Genomic DNA, 17,666 nt, shown 5'->3' with positions numbered 1-17,666 from the left:
TTCCTTGGTGAGCCCGTATCCCAGACATCTGCTCACAGTTTAAGCTGGAGTTATAACGACTGTGGGGTCCACCTCCATCTTTAGGTCTTGGGCAAGTTTCTCGGGTCCATCACCAATTTGAGAAGAGAGGACCTTGCATGTCTTGCCTCTACTTCTTGAGTGTCTGTAGTGGCAGCTCTCAGAGAACGCCGTGAGTATAACTATCAGAGAGTGCTCTGACTTCTGTGCCCTGCACGTCTTCCCCACAATCTTCCAGAGATTTGTCTGCATGTGGCTTGACATCCTTGTGGTAATCCCTGTCACAGCAGCTTTATCAAAACACTGCTCCTACAAATCATTCCTGGGCCTGCCCTCTGCCCCTAGGCCCTGCTGACAGTGCATGCAGAGCCATCCCTGTGGTCCCCAAAGATGGATGTCACATAGGACCCACTGCCATGGCCCCCTGCACCCTCCAAGGTGCTGGCCCCTGACCCTGGTCCTGAGCCAGTGGTTCCTCCACATGGGTCCACATTTGCCGTGGTTTGGGTTTTAGAAGTCATCCATTCCTTTTAGGAAACCAACTTGTTTTGACCCAGCCTGGATACCCTTAGAGCAGTTTGAAGAGAATTGCAGACAGCATATTGACCATCTAGTTTCAAACCTCTCTGCCTCTCAGTCTTCTCCTTCAGGGCCTAGTTGATGTGTTTGGCTGCATTTTGCCTTGGGGGTGAGGGGTGTACAACTCTTGCCTTCACTTGTGTAGGCAGGGAAATCCATCACCCAGGTAGTTCATGGGCTCTAGGTAACTCCAGCAGCCCATGGTAGCAATAGTCTTTCTTGTGGGGGACAGATGTTAAGGTTGTGCTTCTCAATTTTCAGTTCTTTAATTATTTCACACAGAAATAGACAGGCCGTAGAGAAGCTGTACTAATTCCAAACTACACAGAAAAGAGGTAGAACATAGCCTGGGCAAGAAAGTGTAGTGACTCTAGGATAAGGCTTGGGGACAGAAAGCTCATGTGGCTTCTGGTCCTCCACCACATGTTTAGAGGCAGTTCCCTGCCGGCCCAAGATATAGCAGAGCTTTGAACTAAAGTTTGCTGAACCTGAGACTGGACACCTTGAGAGACAGGAGTATGACTTTTGGAAGCAATTTTGGTGTTTCTTGATGTGCGTAACAAGAAAGGAGCTGGAGAGTGTGAGTGGAGCAAGGTGTGACTCTCTCCGACAGCAAGTTTCTTCCAGCTTCTAGCTAGATGAGAATTGAACCAAGCAAAGATCAACCTTGTTAGGCAAAGTGACCTTATGCAATGTGGTGGAAGAATTCCAGCTTCTATCCTTGATTATCAGAGTTGGCCACCTGAGGTTCTGTAAGAATTAGACACAGCATCTGGTGCCTATAGATCTGAACACGTTACAGAGTTTATTAAACTCATAAGTGACCTAGCAAGGGCTAGTTTGCACCACTCCTCTCCTGCTTAGACTGACAGATTTTACTTGATTCTTGTTCTGCCTTGCTACTCCATCATTCCCTTTCCTCAGCAGGTGAGTAGTTCTAGGGTAGGGAATGTCATATTTTTGTCTCACAATGTGTCTTAGAGAATGCTCATATGAAGGGAAAAGAATTGTTCAATGATCCTTCTGCCTCCTGAATGTCAGGCATTAGAAGGATACAGGCACTTGTTCAAAGAGTCATAAGCCATGCTGACCTGTGCTAGGTGAAGTGAGGATAAGCAAGGTGAGAACAAGCCTTCTTCATCACCTCTTTGGCAGGCAAGGTTAAGTGGAAGCCAGGGGTTACTGGAATGGGATTTTGTCTTTTTTCATTATTTAGTGTCAAACACACATGTAACAAGGTTGTAATATAATGTTGGGAGAATTTTGCACTCCCCTGCAAGGGTGGGGTTAGCATTGTAAGAGACCACCAGTGAGGCAGGTAAAGGATGGAAGGGTCAGTAGGTTCTGTGAGCATACAACTTGAGCTTTGTGTGGGAGAAAAGGAGACTTGGTCTGGGGAGGGTCATTTGATAGGTGGATCCAAGGGGTTTGAATCCTTTTGTTGGGTTGCGTTTGCTGAGTGACGATTGTGTGACTGTCATGTTGGCTGGAGCTGATCCAAGCATATGGCAAAAAATGAAAATGAAAGCTGAGGTTTGGCCATCTCCCTCTTTTCTTTCCCTTTTGCTGTAGACATTGTTCGCAGCGACATTGCCCTGGATAAGCAGAAAGGCTGTAAGATCGCCCAGCATCCTGACATAATGTTGGAGCTACAGAGGGAAAAGGCAGCTCAGATGCACTTGGTTTTGTTAAAGGAGCAGTTTTCAAACACATACAGCAACCTCACACTAACAGGTAAGGCTATAAGACCAGCTCTGGAGCCAGGAGCTGGGTCTAGTTCTGGCTAACTCACAGGTGTGTTAAAACCCTCAGGTTCTTTGCCTCTGTATGCATCAACATCTCTCTGGCTGCCTCTGTTTCCTACCAAGGTTACTGGGTATTGGGAGGGAAACGACCAGTAGGAACTGGAGGTGGACTCATTAGGCCTCTGCAGCTGGCACCTATGCAAACACTCCAGATTTGGTGCCCCTGAACAGAACATTTTCTACAGTCTGACCTAAGCCGAATACCACGGCATGTGAAGTGCTGGAGAAATCTCCCTGCTAGCTGTTCACGTCGATGGGGCTGCAGCAATTACTAAATTTGGAGTCCTTTAAGCTGCAGCTGATTTTTTTCTTTCCAGAGCATGCACTTTGTGTGAACCCAGTAAATATTAAAGAGCAAATATAAAGGGATAATGGCCTAGACAGAGATGAGAGGATACTCTTTTTCTGGCAACTGTTTGTATTATCCAGGGAACAGAATCTCGATGGAGGAGACTGCCACATTTTGGATACACATTTAATGGTGCTTGTAAAGGACTGATGTCTTCAGGCAGTGAGTGGGCAGAAGGATGGTATCCCAGCAGCCAACAGGGTCCTCTCATATCTCTTCTCCTTATCACTACAGCTGGATGAGGCACAGAAGATGGGAAGGAGGAAGAGACTAATAAATCAAATGAGAGCCCCTTCTCCTCTTGACAGGTCCCTTTCCTGTGAAAGGCAGGCAGGCATCTTATTTTTATAGGAAGGAGGGCCCTGTACTCTGTCTGGGGAGGAGATGGCAAGCCCCATGGTGGCCCTCCCCTGCTGCTGGGCTAGGAGAGGCAAACCAGTCCTGCACAACCTCCCCCACTCTGCCATCCCTATTTCAGTGCCCAGCCCCTGCCTTGAAGCCAGCATGGGTCTGCATCCTCACCAGTGCGCTCTGGCTCTCCTGGGGACATCAGCTGTGTTGGAGCTCTCAGGGACCCCACAGAGGTGAGATGGTGACACCAGCATTGTCAAAAGGCTCAGCCCAGGGGTCACTGGATATTGGGGCCATGAGTGTAGTTGAATCACATCATTCCTGAAGGCCCAGCATTTAAATGGGATCCTCAGAGCCGTTTCTCATTCTCTGTAACGTAATCCACTTGGCTGTTTATTCCCAGTACAACTGCTGGAATCAACATTGTCAGCCTTTCCCCTGACAACTTGCTTACTTTCCACTAAACAAACTTCCCTCGAGAAGTGAAGCTGCTCTCCCCTATCCTCCTTCCCTTGCTCCTTCAAAAGCTCTCTGGCATTGCTCACATTTTTTACAGAACCTTCAGAGCAGAGGTGCTACCTGGTTATCAGCTTAGCTCTTAGCCTTTCCAAGTGTGTTTATGGGATAGTTCAGAAGGTTTTAGTTCTAACTCTCCGGGATGGAGAGAGCAATTTCACCAGAATATTACCCAAAGAACTATTTTAATGTTCTTTAACTCCCTTTGAATGTGAGCAGAGCAACTTCATAATTGTTATGAAGTTTAATCTTTTATTTCATAGACATAGTCTGAGAACATGGTCTCTAGACAGCTAAGCATAATATTTAACTGGAACTCTACTAACTTGTGTAAATATTTCCCTTCTCTGTGATGGATCTGGTGTTTGGGGTGGGTAGAGGGGGTTGTACATCTGTTGCAGAAGGACATTTCTTACCTTCAGAATTCAATCAGACAGAGTTTGCTTGAGGACTTCTTTTTGTTCTGCACAGTGGGTTTGTACACTGCTGTAGGGAGTCCCCAGGTCACGAGGCAAGGTGCAGGAGCAAGAATGCAGATGTGGTTTAGGGAGTCCTTAGTGAAGGACTGGGTTTGCAGGGATGGAGTATCCATGAGATCCTTCAGAACAGGGTTTCCTCCTGTATTGAGGAGTCGCTAGGCCTCATGCAGTGCACACACTGTGGGTGACCCCCGGTGTCCAGCCCTGACTGGAGCAATATTGAACCCCATACCTCTGGGTGAGAGGGCTCCTACTACTGCTAGTTCTTCAGTTGTACCCAAAAAATGTAAATGGCCTATCTTGCCCAAAATTATATGAGAGTAAAGGTGCTTTATGATGGTATAGCTCCTCTAGGAGAGCTTGAGAGTAGAAACACTATTGTGTGGCATTTTTATTTCTGTATCACTACCACTACCGCTGTAGTGATCTGGATAAAAAGTCCCATTCCTTTCCTTCTCTTCCTCCTCACAGGTACCACAGTTACATGAGCAATTTGAAAGACTTTCAGACCTCCCACTCTGCCTGCCCGTGTGAGCAATGGATTCTGCCCACAAACTTTCAAGCAGTACCCTCATGGGTTTAGGAATGAAAGCTTTTAGAGTAGAGGGCGTGATTCTGCATCTCTGTGGCATCCATGTGAGCTGAGGGCTTTTTCAAATCTATTCACCAGTTGCACATTATTCCCAGTGTGATCCTTGTTTCAGGCATCAGGCAGGGCTGTGTTATACTGGGATTTCAGCTGCTCACAGCAGCAGGTACTTCGAAGGTAAGAGGGTGTCTTAAAATGAAATGTGTGTTTTTGTGCTAAGACCCAACTGAGACTGAGTGAAACCAGACAGTCTTTCTGGCACTCATTCCTCCAGGAACACATGTGAGACTCTGGCTTAGACCACTTTGGTTTCTCATCGAGTCTTCCTCGGCTCCTGTCTGCAGGCTTTCTCTTGCATCTTGCCTCTGCTTTCTGTATGTGATCTTTCCAGGCTTACTGAGCCTGCCTCCCTGACATGAGCAATTGCCTTTGATCTGTGACCGTGCTATTTAAATGCTGTAAAATATTTTGAGGTTTATTAATCTTTGCTGCTTCCTCCGTGGTGCTCAGAGACGGGTATCTCGTTTCACAGATCAGCATCTCGTGCTCCCGGGTCAGTCGGTGGTAGAGGAGAGGGAGAGTGCACAGAACTGCCTGCTCTCCTCTGGGAACCAGCTCCCTGAGCTCAGCCCGCCCTGGGACAGGGAGGAGAAGCAGTCTTTCTTTGCTCCTTCACGGTTCTCAGAGCAAGCAGCGATTGTTGTTATGTTTTGTACCAGCTGGGCTAGAAGTTGCAATCGTCACAGCAGGCTCCCGTCCCTTGCAGTCCTCAGAAGGTCATTTTGGAGTCCTGGAACTGGGTGGAGATGGGAGGGACTGGGATGCACAACATCAGCTGGCAGCAGGTGAGGGGTGAGGATCTGCCGTGGGCAGTGGAGACACAGTGTGCACGCAGATTTCAGAGTGAGCTTGTGGGGAGTGGGGCAGCATCAGGCTTCAATAGACAACCCCAAATTCCTCCCCCTGTGGTGCTGGGTCAGTGTACTGCATTTGCAGTTTCAGAGACTGCACGTCCATAGGTTTCTGCACTGTTCTCAAATAAAGCCTGATAAGCCTGTGGAAGAGGGAACTGTTCAGGTCAGTAGACACACGTGAAAAACTGGCCCCTCCTGTATTCACATGAAGTGTTAAGTGTAACTGAGGCTTCCCAAGAAATATCTGGACTATAAATCTCCCTTGAGGATTCACCATCCAGAGGAAACAAACTCACCCACTGCTCATTCTGAAACATGGAGAAACACCTTTCTGCTGTACCTTCTGCCTGAAACTGTGACACAGATTACTTCACTGCATCAAGAAACTAATGATGAGAACTCTGGCCTGTCTGCCACACCACATCTGCACTGAAAAGCCAATGAGGAGAATGGAAGGTGTGTGGTGGGAGCTCTCCATCCTGTAATATCATACAGCACAGCATCTAAAAGCAGTGATTAAGGGGGCAGATCCTCCTCACATGGCTTGTAATGCTCCCAGGTGGCCCTCTGTGGTCCCACCCTGCTGAGGGGGTTATCAGTGTAACTCCCCACTGCACTGAGAGAGACTTGAAGGGACTAAACTCAGATGGAACTGATAGGAACAGAGCTGAGACCTGCTGAAGAGTGCATTTGTGCACTCACTATGTAGTTTGTGTCCAACACTGAAATCAGGTGTTTTACACTGACATCCCACTACCCCACCAAGGTAATTAGATAAACTCTGCCATAACAGCAGTTGTGATGTCTCTGTGAAGTTTTTCCTTGAAAAAGTCTGCTTTTGGAGATGTTAGCAGCCATGCAGAGACCCTCTTTGTCCAAGATAATTGTTTTGGGGGTATGAGGTGGTGATGACAGAGTGTACACCCACTTTTCACGAGTGGGATGTGTAACGTGGGATGACTGGAACAAAGCAGGGTAGGGGAGCAGAAGGTATGTGTGGCTACTGCAGAACACTTATGTGTGGGAGGCACAGAGCAGAGATGAGGGCAGTGTGTCTGCATGAAGGGCTTGCTAGTGAGATATTGTCCCACAGAAATATGTTTTTTGCTTCTCCCCGAAGAGAGCAAGAGCCCCAGTTGTACTTGTCCTTCAGCAGGGGATCACACAGCTCAGGTGGAGCACCTGTGTTGTGGGTTTCCTGCACTTGTGAACCTCCCCTAGTGGTTTTGTGATTCCTGTTGAATGCTTTGGCTCTGGGAGACAGTGGTCCTTGAGCAGGACATGTTTATAGGGCCTGAGCTCATCCCATGGAGTGCTGGGTCTGAGAGAACCGTGGCTCAGAGGCTGCCCTTGCAAGAGGGTGTGTGTAGGAAGCAGGGCATGGGGTTGGGTGTGCTTTAGGTGCCTGTGCTGCCAGGCAGTAAGGCCACTCTGGTCATTTTTCCTGGAATTTGCCTCAGATGTGTTTTATCCCCAGCTACACCTGGGACAACTGCCTGGGATGGGAGGGTGAGCCACCTTGTGAGATTGTACCTGACAGGGTTGTTGCAGAGGTAAGGACAGCTTCCTTGCCTGTTTGGCGTCTTGTTTGGGATCAGCAACCTACATGTCCTGTGGTCTGCACAGGAGTGATATGTATCATAGCTGCTTTACTGAGTGCTGCACAGGGGTTGTCTGCACTGGCTCTCCAGCTTTCCTTCAAGGAGAGTGCATCCTGGAGCTGTGTAACAGCCTGGGAGTATCTTTTGGATCAAGCTCTCTGCCCTGCTGTTCATCATAGACCCTTCTGTTACATAGATTATCCACAGCATTGTACAAAATAGATCTGAAAAGTTCCTCAAGAGGGCATCTTCTAGCCTTTTCCATGGCAAATCTGTACCTGATCTCTGCTTGGGGAAAGGTGTCTGGTCTGGCAAGAGGCAATATCTTTTGTGGGATCAGCTGCTACTCTTGGAAAGTCAGCCAAACTCTGAAGGACTTGAACCCTTTGAAGGAAAAAAAAAAAAAAAAAAAAAAAAAAAAAGTAGCATTCAAAGCTGAAACCAAAGTGAAAATGGTTATCCAGAACTTGTCACTTTGATTAGCACAAGTGGGGTACTGGTGGAGAAGTCCTGTCAGCAAAGGGAACACAATAATCTCATCAACTCCTGTGGGAAAGAGGGGGAGAGAGTTGCTGTGAAACACTGGAGGCTTTCCTGGGAGGAAGGGCCCAGGGAAACTGTAATGTCATTAAAACACTGTCTGTACTGAGCCCACAGTTAATGACCAGCAGAGATGCCAACCTTCTGAGGATAGTTTGCAGGTGTCTTCTGAGATCTTAGGGTCAGATCCAATGGAATAATGCTGAGAAAAATAAATCTTGGAAAACAATCTCGGGTAACTGAGTGTTTTTGTGCCATTATCAGTTGTTTATATGAGCTCATTCTGAAACAAAGTGGCTGTTTGTTTTTACTCCACAGCCTTCTGAGGGTGTTTGCTGTAGCTGAAATATTTTGTGTTCCTGGTTATGTTGGTGTAAAGCCTGCAGGCTGTTGGGGCTCAGCTGCCAGGCACCAGCATCGCCCAGGTTGTGGGGACATCACTGCTGACTGATTCAAATTATGTGGCTTTATCCTTGTTTTAAAACCTTCTGTGATGGCAGGGATGTACTCTCCCCTAGCAGTCTGCTCTAGGGTGTAATTAGCTGTATCATTATGGAGTTGGTATTTTTAAAATCTCTTGCTTCAGTTTAAGCCCATGATGGCATCTCCTCTCCCCACGGACATGGAGAACAGCTTACAGCACTCCTTTTCTCTTTGCAGAAGTCTTTTACATATTTGAGGCTTGTTATCATGTTTCCCTGAAGACTTTTGTTCTCTGCATGGAACAACTGCCTTTCAGTTGCTCTTTTCTCATGTCCATTTTATTTTCAAGTTGAATGACACATGTGTAGCTGATTCTGCATCTTGAGATCCCTTTCAACCCTCTACAATTTTTTTGTGGCTCTGTGTTTCATTGGGGTCCCTTGGGCTCTCTCTGCTGAGTCTGGGATGTTTTTTAAGTGCATTGCCTTGAAATGAGACCAGTATTGTAGCTGAGCCCTTTCTTGACTGAGAAAAGCAGCAGGGTTATTTCATGTACCTGGTGCGTGACACTTCTGTCTGTATAATCAAGGATTTTTTTGCTACAATACCGCTTGTCCATGCGTGCAATTTTGTATACCATTTCCCAAGCAGCTGCGCATTTCCCACATGGAATTTCATCTAGACTCTATTTTCCTAATTTTCTAATTAAAATGTTACACAAAACTGGAGGTAAAGCCTTGAGAAAGTAAAGGTACAGAACATCTGTTGCCTCTATCTCACACATGAGACCTTGTTGCTGTATCAAAGAGAAGTCAGGTTGCCTTCATGTGGCAGGGCTATTACTTCCAGCCCTTCCTTGGAGATGGATTGTTTGATGATTTCTTTCCAAATTTTTCCAGGAATTGAAGTTATGTTGGCTGGCCTGCAATTTCCTTGGTTTTTCAACCTGTTGAACATAGCCACTATATTTGCCCTTTTCTTGTCTTTTAGAACCTCATTCATCTTCCAGATATTCCTACGGATAGTTGCTGACGGACCTCCACCTCTTTTAAAACATCAAACTTCTGTAGTTTTCATTCTGCTAAGGTGCTACTATACATTATCCTTCTACTCTGCTTCTTTTAATTGCATTAACTTTGTGATCCTAATGTTATCCTTCTTTTCATGAAGTCTGAACCAACAAAAGCATTAAGCATTCCTGCTTTAAGTCTATGAGTTCTTGACTATTGTGCAATTCTGTCCCAATTTATACCTCTTTGCTTCCTGAGACAGCTGTGAGCCAAACCCCTGGGATCCCCTGCCTTCTCTTACCCTAATTAGTAGTTTTACAACTCATTTTGTGCTGACAGCATGTGTGTGTGTGAGAGAGGTCATGAAGGTGAATCTCTTTTTCAGGTGACACCCTCTAGTCTGTTAAGCCACATTTTGGCTTTCTCATTATCTGATTTGGTTATTGTTTTTGTAACTGTGGGAAATGTGGCTTCTTGTGACATGTTCAGGATTTATTAAATTCAATTTACTGTCCAATTTAACTAGCCTCACAAGAGAAGATATTTTATAAATTGTGAATCTTAAAATTAGCAGTTATACATACATTATAATATGTAATGTCATTACCAGAACCAGCCAGTTCTGGGTGCTGTGTAGAGAATAAAAAAACACATAAACCTAACAGAAAACAGATTTTGGTGGAAGAGGGGGAGGGCTGACACGCACTAACAGCTTTGGAAGGACTTGTGCCGTGTTCAGTGTCATAAAGCAATCTATTAACCTTTTCTCCCTCCTCAGGAGGTGCTGAACTCTTTGGTCTGTCTCTTCCCACTGATGTAGTTATCAAATGTCTCCAGGTTACCACTGGCGATCACTGCTGCGAGCGGTTTCTGTGGAGCATTCGGCTCTTTCACTCTGTTCCTCTCTCTTGGTGCTGTTCCTTTGTGCTCATCAGCCTGATGGAGTTGCCATTTCTCCTTTGCATGCTTCGAGCCACGGAGGAGTCTGTGAATTACCCTAATCGTACCCCTGTGTTAAGATAATTTACATCTGTTCCCTTATCTTGCTGTGTGTTTACAAAACATTGTCTTTCCCTAACTCCCTTTTCATTTGGAGCAAAATCTCTCTTGCCAACCCTCTCAGATTACTGAAGCCTCTGTCCTTACAAAGCACTAGTTTTATTCTGCCACTATTTCCCGTTCTTTTTCAAACAAGTACAAACCCTCATTTCAGGCTTTCCTGACTTCGGCGTTTTCCACCTCCATGGCTTTCCCCAGTTTTTCTCTGTTGATGAGAATCAAACCTCAGGGAGACTCCTTCCTAATTTTGTTCCTGTCGCTTCTTTGTCAATTTTTTTCCCCTCTGTGCATTCCAGGAACTTGATGCAAGGCGGTGTCTGATGTCTTCCTTTCCCAGCAAATGTGTGGGCAGTTAAAGGTCCCTAATTACCAGCAGGTTCTGTGTTTCAGATGCTCCCAATAAGCCTATGCTTCCGATCTCCCTGATTTTGTAGCCTAAAGCAGACCCCCAGTGTGCCAGTGTCTGGGCTCCTTCCAGTCTTACTTTACACAGTGGTCTTTATACCTGCCTTTTGTACTACTGAGTTTCACCCCCTGCTTTTATGCTGGGCCCCAGGATCAATCCAGAGCTTCTTGTGCGATGTTTCTGATCTTCAGCTGTGCTGATGTTACTTTTCTTCTTTGTCAGCACTGTGCTTAACTCAGAGTTTCAACCCCTGGAGCTTCCTTTGCCTCTCACCACCAGGTTAGAAACCCCCTCTCCTCCCACACTAGTGTAATGCCTACATGCAGCAGTCAAACCTTGTGGATTTTTCTTTCAAAAGCTGAATAGATTTGGCTCCTCAAGCTTCACTTTGCCAAAGCCCTGTCATTCCTCCTCCTTGGTCCTGTGGCCATGCAGGACAGACTTCTCCATCCCGGAGATACAAGCCCTATATTGTTTTCCCATTCATGTATTATCTTGTGCTTGGCTGAGTTAAAGCACACTTGGTTGGATGGTGGCCATTTAGCCATACTAATTGAATCACAGGATAAATGAAGGCTGTTTTGTTCATTGTTTACCAACCTTTGTTTGTGCTATCTGCAAGCTGCCCCTAAGGATCTCGTATTTATCTGAGTGATTAGTAAAAACACTGCATCCTGTGGGATGGGAAACAAGCAATGAAGAGGGTTTTGTCTCATTAGCCACTTCTGTCCATCTACTTATGCAAAATTACTTCTAGTAATGAAAGTTCTTAAATCAAACTGTAACACCAGTTAGATAGGACTAGATTCTGTACAACATATGCTGGCTGGTAATTAGCTGAGACATGAATATAATGAATTATTGGTAGATTCTCATATTGTCTTTGAATTACTCTGTCACATTCTTCTGTCAGTCTGACTGGCTGCTGGTCCCTAGGTCAGCAAGTCCTGCCGAAGCACCAGCATGGGGTTAGGGCTCACCTACCCTTCTAGAGTTACTTGGCATTCCAAGATTTATTAAAAATTAGCATCAACAGGTCAGAGATCTCCTAAGTGCACTTGGAGGTGCAAATTATTCAGGGTGGGTGATGTAATAGTGCTTATCTAAAGCAGATGTTATCTAATTCATGTCTTGGTCATTAGTAAATGGTGATGTATATAAGAATTTATGATGAATTCATAATTTTTTAAAAATAAATACAGAGTGCCTATATTTGTATTTTTGTAGTTTCACTGATAATTTTTCCATGTGCACAAAATTACACAGCTATGTCTCTTCATTTCCCCTCTTTCTTCTATATTTAAATTCCCACATATAACTCAGCAAGGCATGAATTATTCCGTCATGCTTTTTAAATACTGTATTAATTTTCTATACTTTGTGATTTGCAGTTGGTTGCTATTTCTTTAGCATTACAATAATGGGTTATATTATCTTCTGTTATTGCTATCTATACCACTGCATAAGGATGTGTTTCCTGCCAAAATCTTCCAGCATCGTGGTAGAATATGCTGATTTTAGCCATCAGCTAAAAGCAAAACAAACAAACAAAAAAACCCCAGCCAAAATCCCCTTTAAATATTCCTTTGGTTTCTTTTGTCCAGTATTTCCTTCCCAGTAACTTAATTAGACTATTTTTCAGCCTGGAGATGTTGAAGCATCCTGTGTATGAATTTTTGACAGGAATTACGATCCCACTAGCTTTGCTCACATACAGACTCAGAGGAGGTAGATGCCCATGTGGACAGAGCAGGAAACTCTGTGTCTGGTGAGTTCTCAGCAGTTTTTAAAAACTTCTCTGACAAACTGTGACACAGCAACTAATTTTGTTACAGCTGTAGGAGTACTGCTAGTTTCAGCCCTCCAGCCACCATTCCTGTGTGTTTGCTCCCTGGGAAAAACACCAGCAGTGGTACTGGCTGAGGAGCTTGCAGCCGGGGATGCGCGATGTGTGCAGGATACAGCTCCAACAGACCAAAGCTCTGTGGCTGGGCTAACTCCCGGAGAAAACGAGGAGAGGGGAAGGGCGTGGATGGCGAGCCTGGCTTGGCGGGGAGCAGCGGGGATAATCTCTGTGGCTGGACCCTGGATAATCTCCTGCCCCACACTGCTCGGAGGGGGCACTGCCTGCTGGTGGGAACGAGGTTTGCTTCCCAAGGCCTCTTCTCCGGTTGCTCGCTCTAACCCTTTTTCCATCTGTCCGTTCATTTATTATTTACCGCTTTCTCTCGCTCTTTTCTTCATTAGCTGGTTCCCAGTGCTCCTGGCTGTCTTATGGAGAACACAAGGACAGCAGCAAATATTGTTTGCACTGCTCCTCTGCCAGCCCTCCTTGCACGGATGGGACTGTGTGGCACACACAGTTAATTAAACTCTTTAACACTTTTCCAAGCTAAGAAAAGGGTCAGAATCCTGTAAGGGCCCCTTGAGTCCTGGAGTCCCCCATGCAGTCCACGCTCTGCTTTTTTAGAGGCTCATGCTGGGGATGGATACACGGGGGTGGGAGAGTAACGTGAGAAGTTCTGGATATGCATGCTTCGTACAGCTAAAAGTGGTGGGGGAAAAGTGAAGTTACAAGGTGTTCAAAAGAAATTTTGGATCTCTCTTTACTTCATTAAGTTTTATATTGGATTGCTGTGCCAAGAGACACAATAATTGACTTTCTTAAAGAAATTAAAACCTTCATGAGTTTAAATTTTCTTTTTTTCCTCCGACGAAAAGGTGGCAAAATCAAAGGTTTTGTAGGAGAAACTGAAACCAGTTCAAATATAATTCTATTAACTAATTAGGAGAACTCTGGAAATGAGACTGAGACTCGCAGGCCTTTTTTTCTTCTCTTCGCTGGGGCACTCCAAGAATTGGATCACCTGGGGAAAGCATGTTTAAGAAATACCAGATGGTCTCTGCGATGCTCCAGCTGTGGACAATCACTCCCAGCCAGGCAATCTGCCTTGCTGTCGAAGCCCTCTAAAACTGTGCTGCCCATTTGTCATGCTTCTCCAATTGCAGCGCTCTGGATAGCTTCTTTTTTCCTTGTCTGGCTCTTCCTTTCCAGTTTTTATCACCCACCCCCTCCATGAGCTAATGTAGTAACATCCCTTCATTGGCTATAAATCCATTGAAGAGCCATATATAAAATATTACTTTGTTAGGGAAGATTGGGAAACATCTGTTTTTTACCCATAAGAGTCAGTCTCTACTTGTCTCATATGACGATGTGACTATTTATATATTTTTAAAGAAAAAGAAGTAAAGAATATGGGAATCCTAGGAAAAAACTTAGTGGAGCCTCTAAATAGAGGAAACTGATTCAGCTCTGGGATTTGTTTGGAGGCTTTTTGGGGAGGTGTGAGGGCACAGGCCAAACAAATGCTTAGATGTCTGATAAAGTAGTAGTCATACCAACTGCAGAGGGTTCTTCTGGAAATATTTCAATGTTGTATAACAGTTTCTAAGTGCTTCCCAACACATATTTGCACAGGAAAACTGTGGGTCTAAACCATTATGTATTATCTACCACACAGAGCAGACACCTAGGAACAGTGATGGTCTGTGGATTAGTAGCAAACTGTAACCATAGAAGTGTACACACAGAGCGGAAAAGGGGTGTAGCTCTGGAGGCCTTGCATTTAGGTGGCTATGCAAGGTTTAGGTGGTTACACCACCAGAGCTTGCTGTCTGAGCCCACTGGCATGAGCAGTGTCTCTGCCAACCCACTCAGTGCTAGAGCCTTGCTGAGCTGTCTGCTTTTCCTCACACATACAGCACTTAATTTATGTCTCTGTTTCCATGCTGGACGAGGGCGTTGCTATCTGTAAGTGCATGTGTGGGGAGAACTGGATCTGTCACCTCAAGGTGACAGGAGTGCAAGAGAAGGATGCTGGGGGTCTGTTGTGCCTGCCATAGGGTGTGACAGGAGAGTTTGGGTGGCTTTAGGGCCTCAGACTGGTGTGGAAAGGCTGTACAAACAGCCAGGCAGGCTTGGGACACTTAGTTCATGGTGCTGGGGTGAGCTGTGGAGTAAGATGCTCTGCCGCCAGCTGTGCTGAGGTGACAGGAACAAGGAGCAATTCTGTAAGGACGGCGATTGGGAGCACACAGGGGAGGATGCTGCTTTGGGTGAGCTGGGTGGGAGGGAGGTTGCACCTCCAGAAGGCTGCCGGTGGTGCTGTGCACCTCGTCTGCCAGGCAGGCACACTGCCAGTCTCTGAGCCCCTCAGCACGTGAGTGTGGAAGAAGGAAGAGGAGACTGTTTGCAGGTGGTGTCAGGATTTGCCACAGGTGCTTTCTGTGCCTTGCCAGGCTGGCATATAGGAATGAAGTTCTAGAGCTGCTATGACTGATGGTGTTCCACATACAATCATAGGATGGTTTGGGTTGGAAGGGGCCTTAAAGATGGCCTAGTTCCGACCCTCTTGCCGTGGACAGGGACATCTGCCACAAGACCAAGTTACTCAAAGCCCTGTCACACAGGTCTCCTTCTTTCCTGGCTGGATTAGGTGCCTTCCCCTGCCCCTTTGCTGCCCAAACGTGAGACTCTCCTTTCCTCAGGGTTATGGATTGCTGTGTTGGCCTGGACCCATGTGAGGTGAGGAATGCCCCAGAAGGGACCTCTTTCCTCCCTCTGTCCGCCAGCCTTGTACATCCCACATAAGCTCCATGGTGGATGGAGCCTGCTTTTCTCAGGCTGGCCAAAACCAAACTCCATGTGTGTCTCCCCTGCTGATCCCTCTCATGCCTTTCTGCAGGGCTGTGGTTGACAGCTGTGTCTTCCCTGTGGCCTCATAGCAGGCTGATGCTGCTCCTTCTCTCCCTCTCCCACACACTGGCTGCTGTGCTGCTGTCCCCTCCCACCACGCTGGAGCTCAGCTTGTTCTGATGGTTATCTGCCCTCATTGCAGCCTTGTGCCCTTCTGCTTGGCTCTTGCAGCTTTTCTTCTTCCAAAATCCTTCTCATTCTCCCTCCCATAGTGCTAATTGGATCTTGATCCCCCTTTTCTTTCCATTGCTCAGTTCACTGACCAGTTGTTATTGACCTGTGCTCCAGCCACCACAGGCACTGGTAAAAGCTCCCCAAACCCTACACAACACCCACTTCCACCTGGTGCAGCTCCCTTGTAACACTAGTGACAAGTAAAAGGTCATTTTTCAATGGTAAGATATTAAACAGACAAAGCTGCTCTCTCTGGCAGCTGCTGTATTTTTGTCCTCTCTGTGCCAAAGCCTTTGGTTATCTCACATGGTGTGTCAGGGCACTGATCTGAAATCTGCTGCTTGGCTTTGGCCAGCTCCTGTGACAGCGAGCTCTGTGCAGCTCCAAGCTTGGGACTGGCATCTGATAGTTTTACAGGTGAACTAAAGCTCATGTGTTTTGATACTCAGTATAGATTTTGACTTCACAGGACTGCAGAGAAAAGGTTAAATTTGAGGTGGAAACAAATAAAAAGGAATTAGGGATTCTGCAAATAGCTTGGTGGGCATGAGGCAGAGTAGTCGGTGGGAGGACATGTGCACCCAGAGCCCTCTAAGGGTCACTGGGATGCTCTGACATTGGAAATGGTATTGGGAAGTAGTGTTGGGCACCATGTCCAATTCCCATGCCCATTCTAGCCAAAATGCTGTATGGTTGGGAAAGATTCATAAAAGAGCAGTAAATGTGACCAAATCCTGGAAATAGGATGCTATAGATAATATTAATCTAATTAAGAAAAAATTAAAACGAAACTTAATCATAATGTGCAAGTACCAACAAGAGGAAGAAAAACTTCAAGGGAAATATCTTGAAATATTAGAGAAGAAAGGCAAAAAAGAAAGCTATGATTTAAAACCTAGTGCAGGACAACCTTGGAGAAATAATGTTCAGATTTATAATGCTGAGAATGGTCTTTTCTATCCTTATAACCTGTATAAATGTGGAACTTGAGTGTTGTGCCTCCTAGAGAATAGGCGATGGAAGGAATTAAATAGTCCTGAAGCCAAACTGAATGTTAGCCTTTGCTGATAACTTGGCCAGTGGGACTTTTCACTCAGCTGGAAGCAAACCTGAGCTTGGACTATGGGCTGTGGTTCTCTTCCCATTAAAATAGGAGGTGAATTTAGCCCCTGCCTATGCCAGAACCTGCCTGGCCTTGATGTGATGTGCTTTGGTATGAGAAGAAAGACCAAGCTTAGGTCAGGGTGTTTTGGACAGAAGTGACTGAATTTAGGAAACCTCAGCTACATCTCCTTGCTACAATCACCCCCAGGGAGGAGATGATGTGCTGACCAGGACAGCAGGGAGTCTTTGCTCCTTGCCACCAAATCCTTCCCTGAAATAAGATCCAGAGACCAACTATCTGAAATATGAGTGCTTCCCCAGGAGGTACCTGTGTTTGATACAGTAGTCTTTATTTTCCTGCTTTATTTTAAACCTTGTTCATTCCACCTCCCAAAAAAGATTTAGCTGATATTTCATTGAATAATTTGACCTTGGGCATCCAAAAGTTCATTTATGATCTTGCTGTATATAAATTTCCTGATATAGGGTTTTGACACAGAAATAGTCTTCCTTTGATAGAATGTAACAAATTCAAGTTTCAGAAATTATCCTCTTGAGCCATCTCTGTGGTGTTTGGCATCATGACAAGTAATTAGTCAATCCTGAAATAGTCATCAAGCAGAGAAACAGCTTATTTTATATACTGTTTCTTAGAGAGTTAAATATTTCCACATATTCAGGCTCTGATTGGAGTCTTGGATCCTTTCCAAATGTTCAACCTGTAAAGATATTTGAGAACACCAGGACTCAGGCTCTTTCCAAAAAATGATAGATTTCACTTGAATTTTCACAAATGGAAAACCACAACTCCCCATAGCTGCAAAGAAGCAGCTGTCATACCAGGTATGGAGTATGAGAAAACACTTTCTAAAAGCTTCAGGGACTTCCCATTATCTGGAAGTTTTTAGTGCTCTTAAAATTCGGGAAGAAAATAGCGTTTCTTTTCCTGCACAGCGTTGCCTGAGATAATCGGCTGCACCTGTTTGGAAG

At 45.6% G+C, this 17,666-nt stretch overlaps 1 protein-coding gene across 1 annotated transcript in view; it reads left to right on the top strand.

Annotated features, from left to right (window-relative positions):
* Positions 1–17,666, top strand: part of HPSE2 (heparanase 2 (inactive)) — a 107,005-nt gene that overhangs the window by 10,636 nt on the left and 78,703 nt on the right. The window contains exon 3 of the mRNA XM_066323766.1: positions 2,170–2,331. Within this exon, the coding sequence (XP_066179863.1) occupies positions 2,170–2,331 (162 nt within the window). The remainder of the gene's footprint in view (positions 1–2,169; positions 2,332–17,666) is intronic.

This window comes from Sylvia atricapilla, chromosome 8 (genome assembly GCF_009819655.1).
Source record: "Sylvia atricapilla isolate bSylAtr1 chromosome 8, bSylAtr1.pri, whole genome shotgun sequence".
NCBI lineage: Eukaryota > Metazoa > Chordata > Aves > Passeriformes > Sylviidae > Sylvia > Sylvia atricapilla.
Note: the sequence above shows the minus strand (reverse complement) of the source record. Positions and strands in the feature narration are given on the sequence as shown.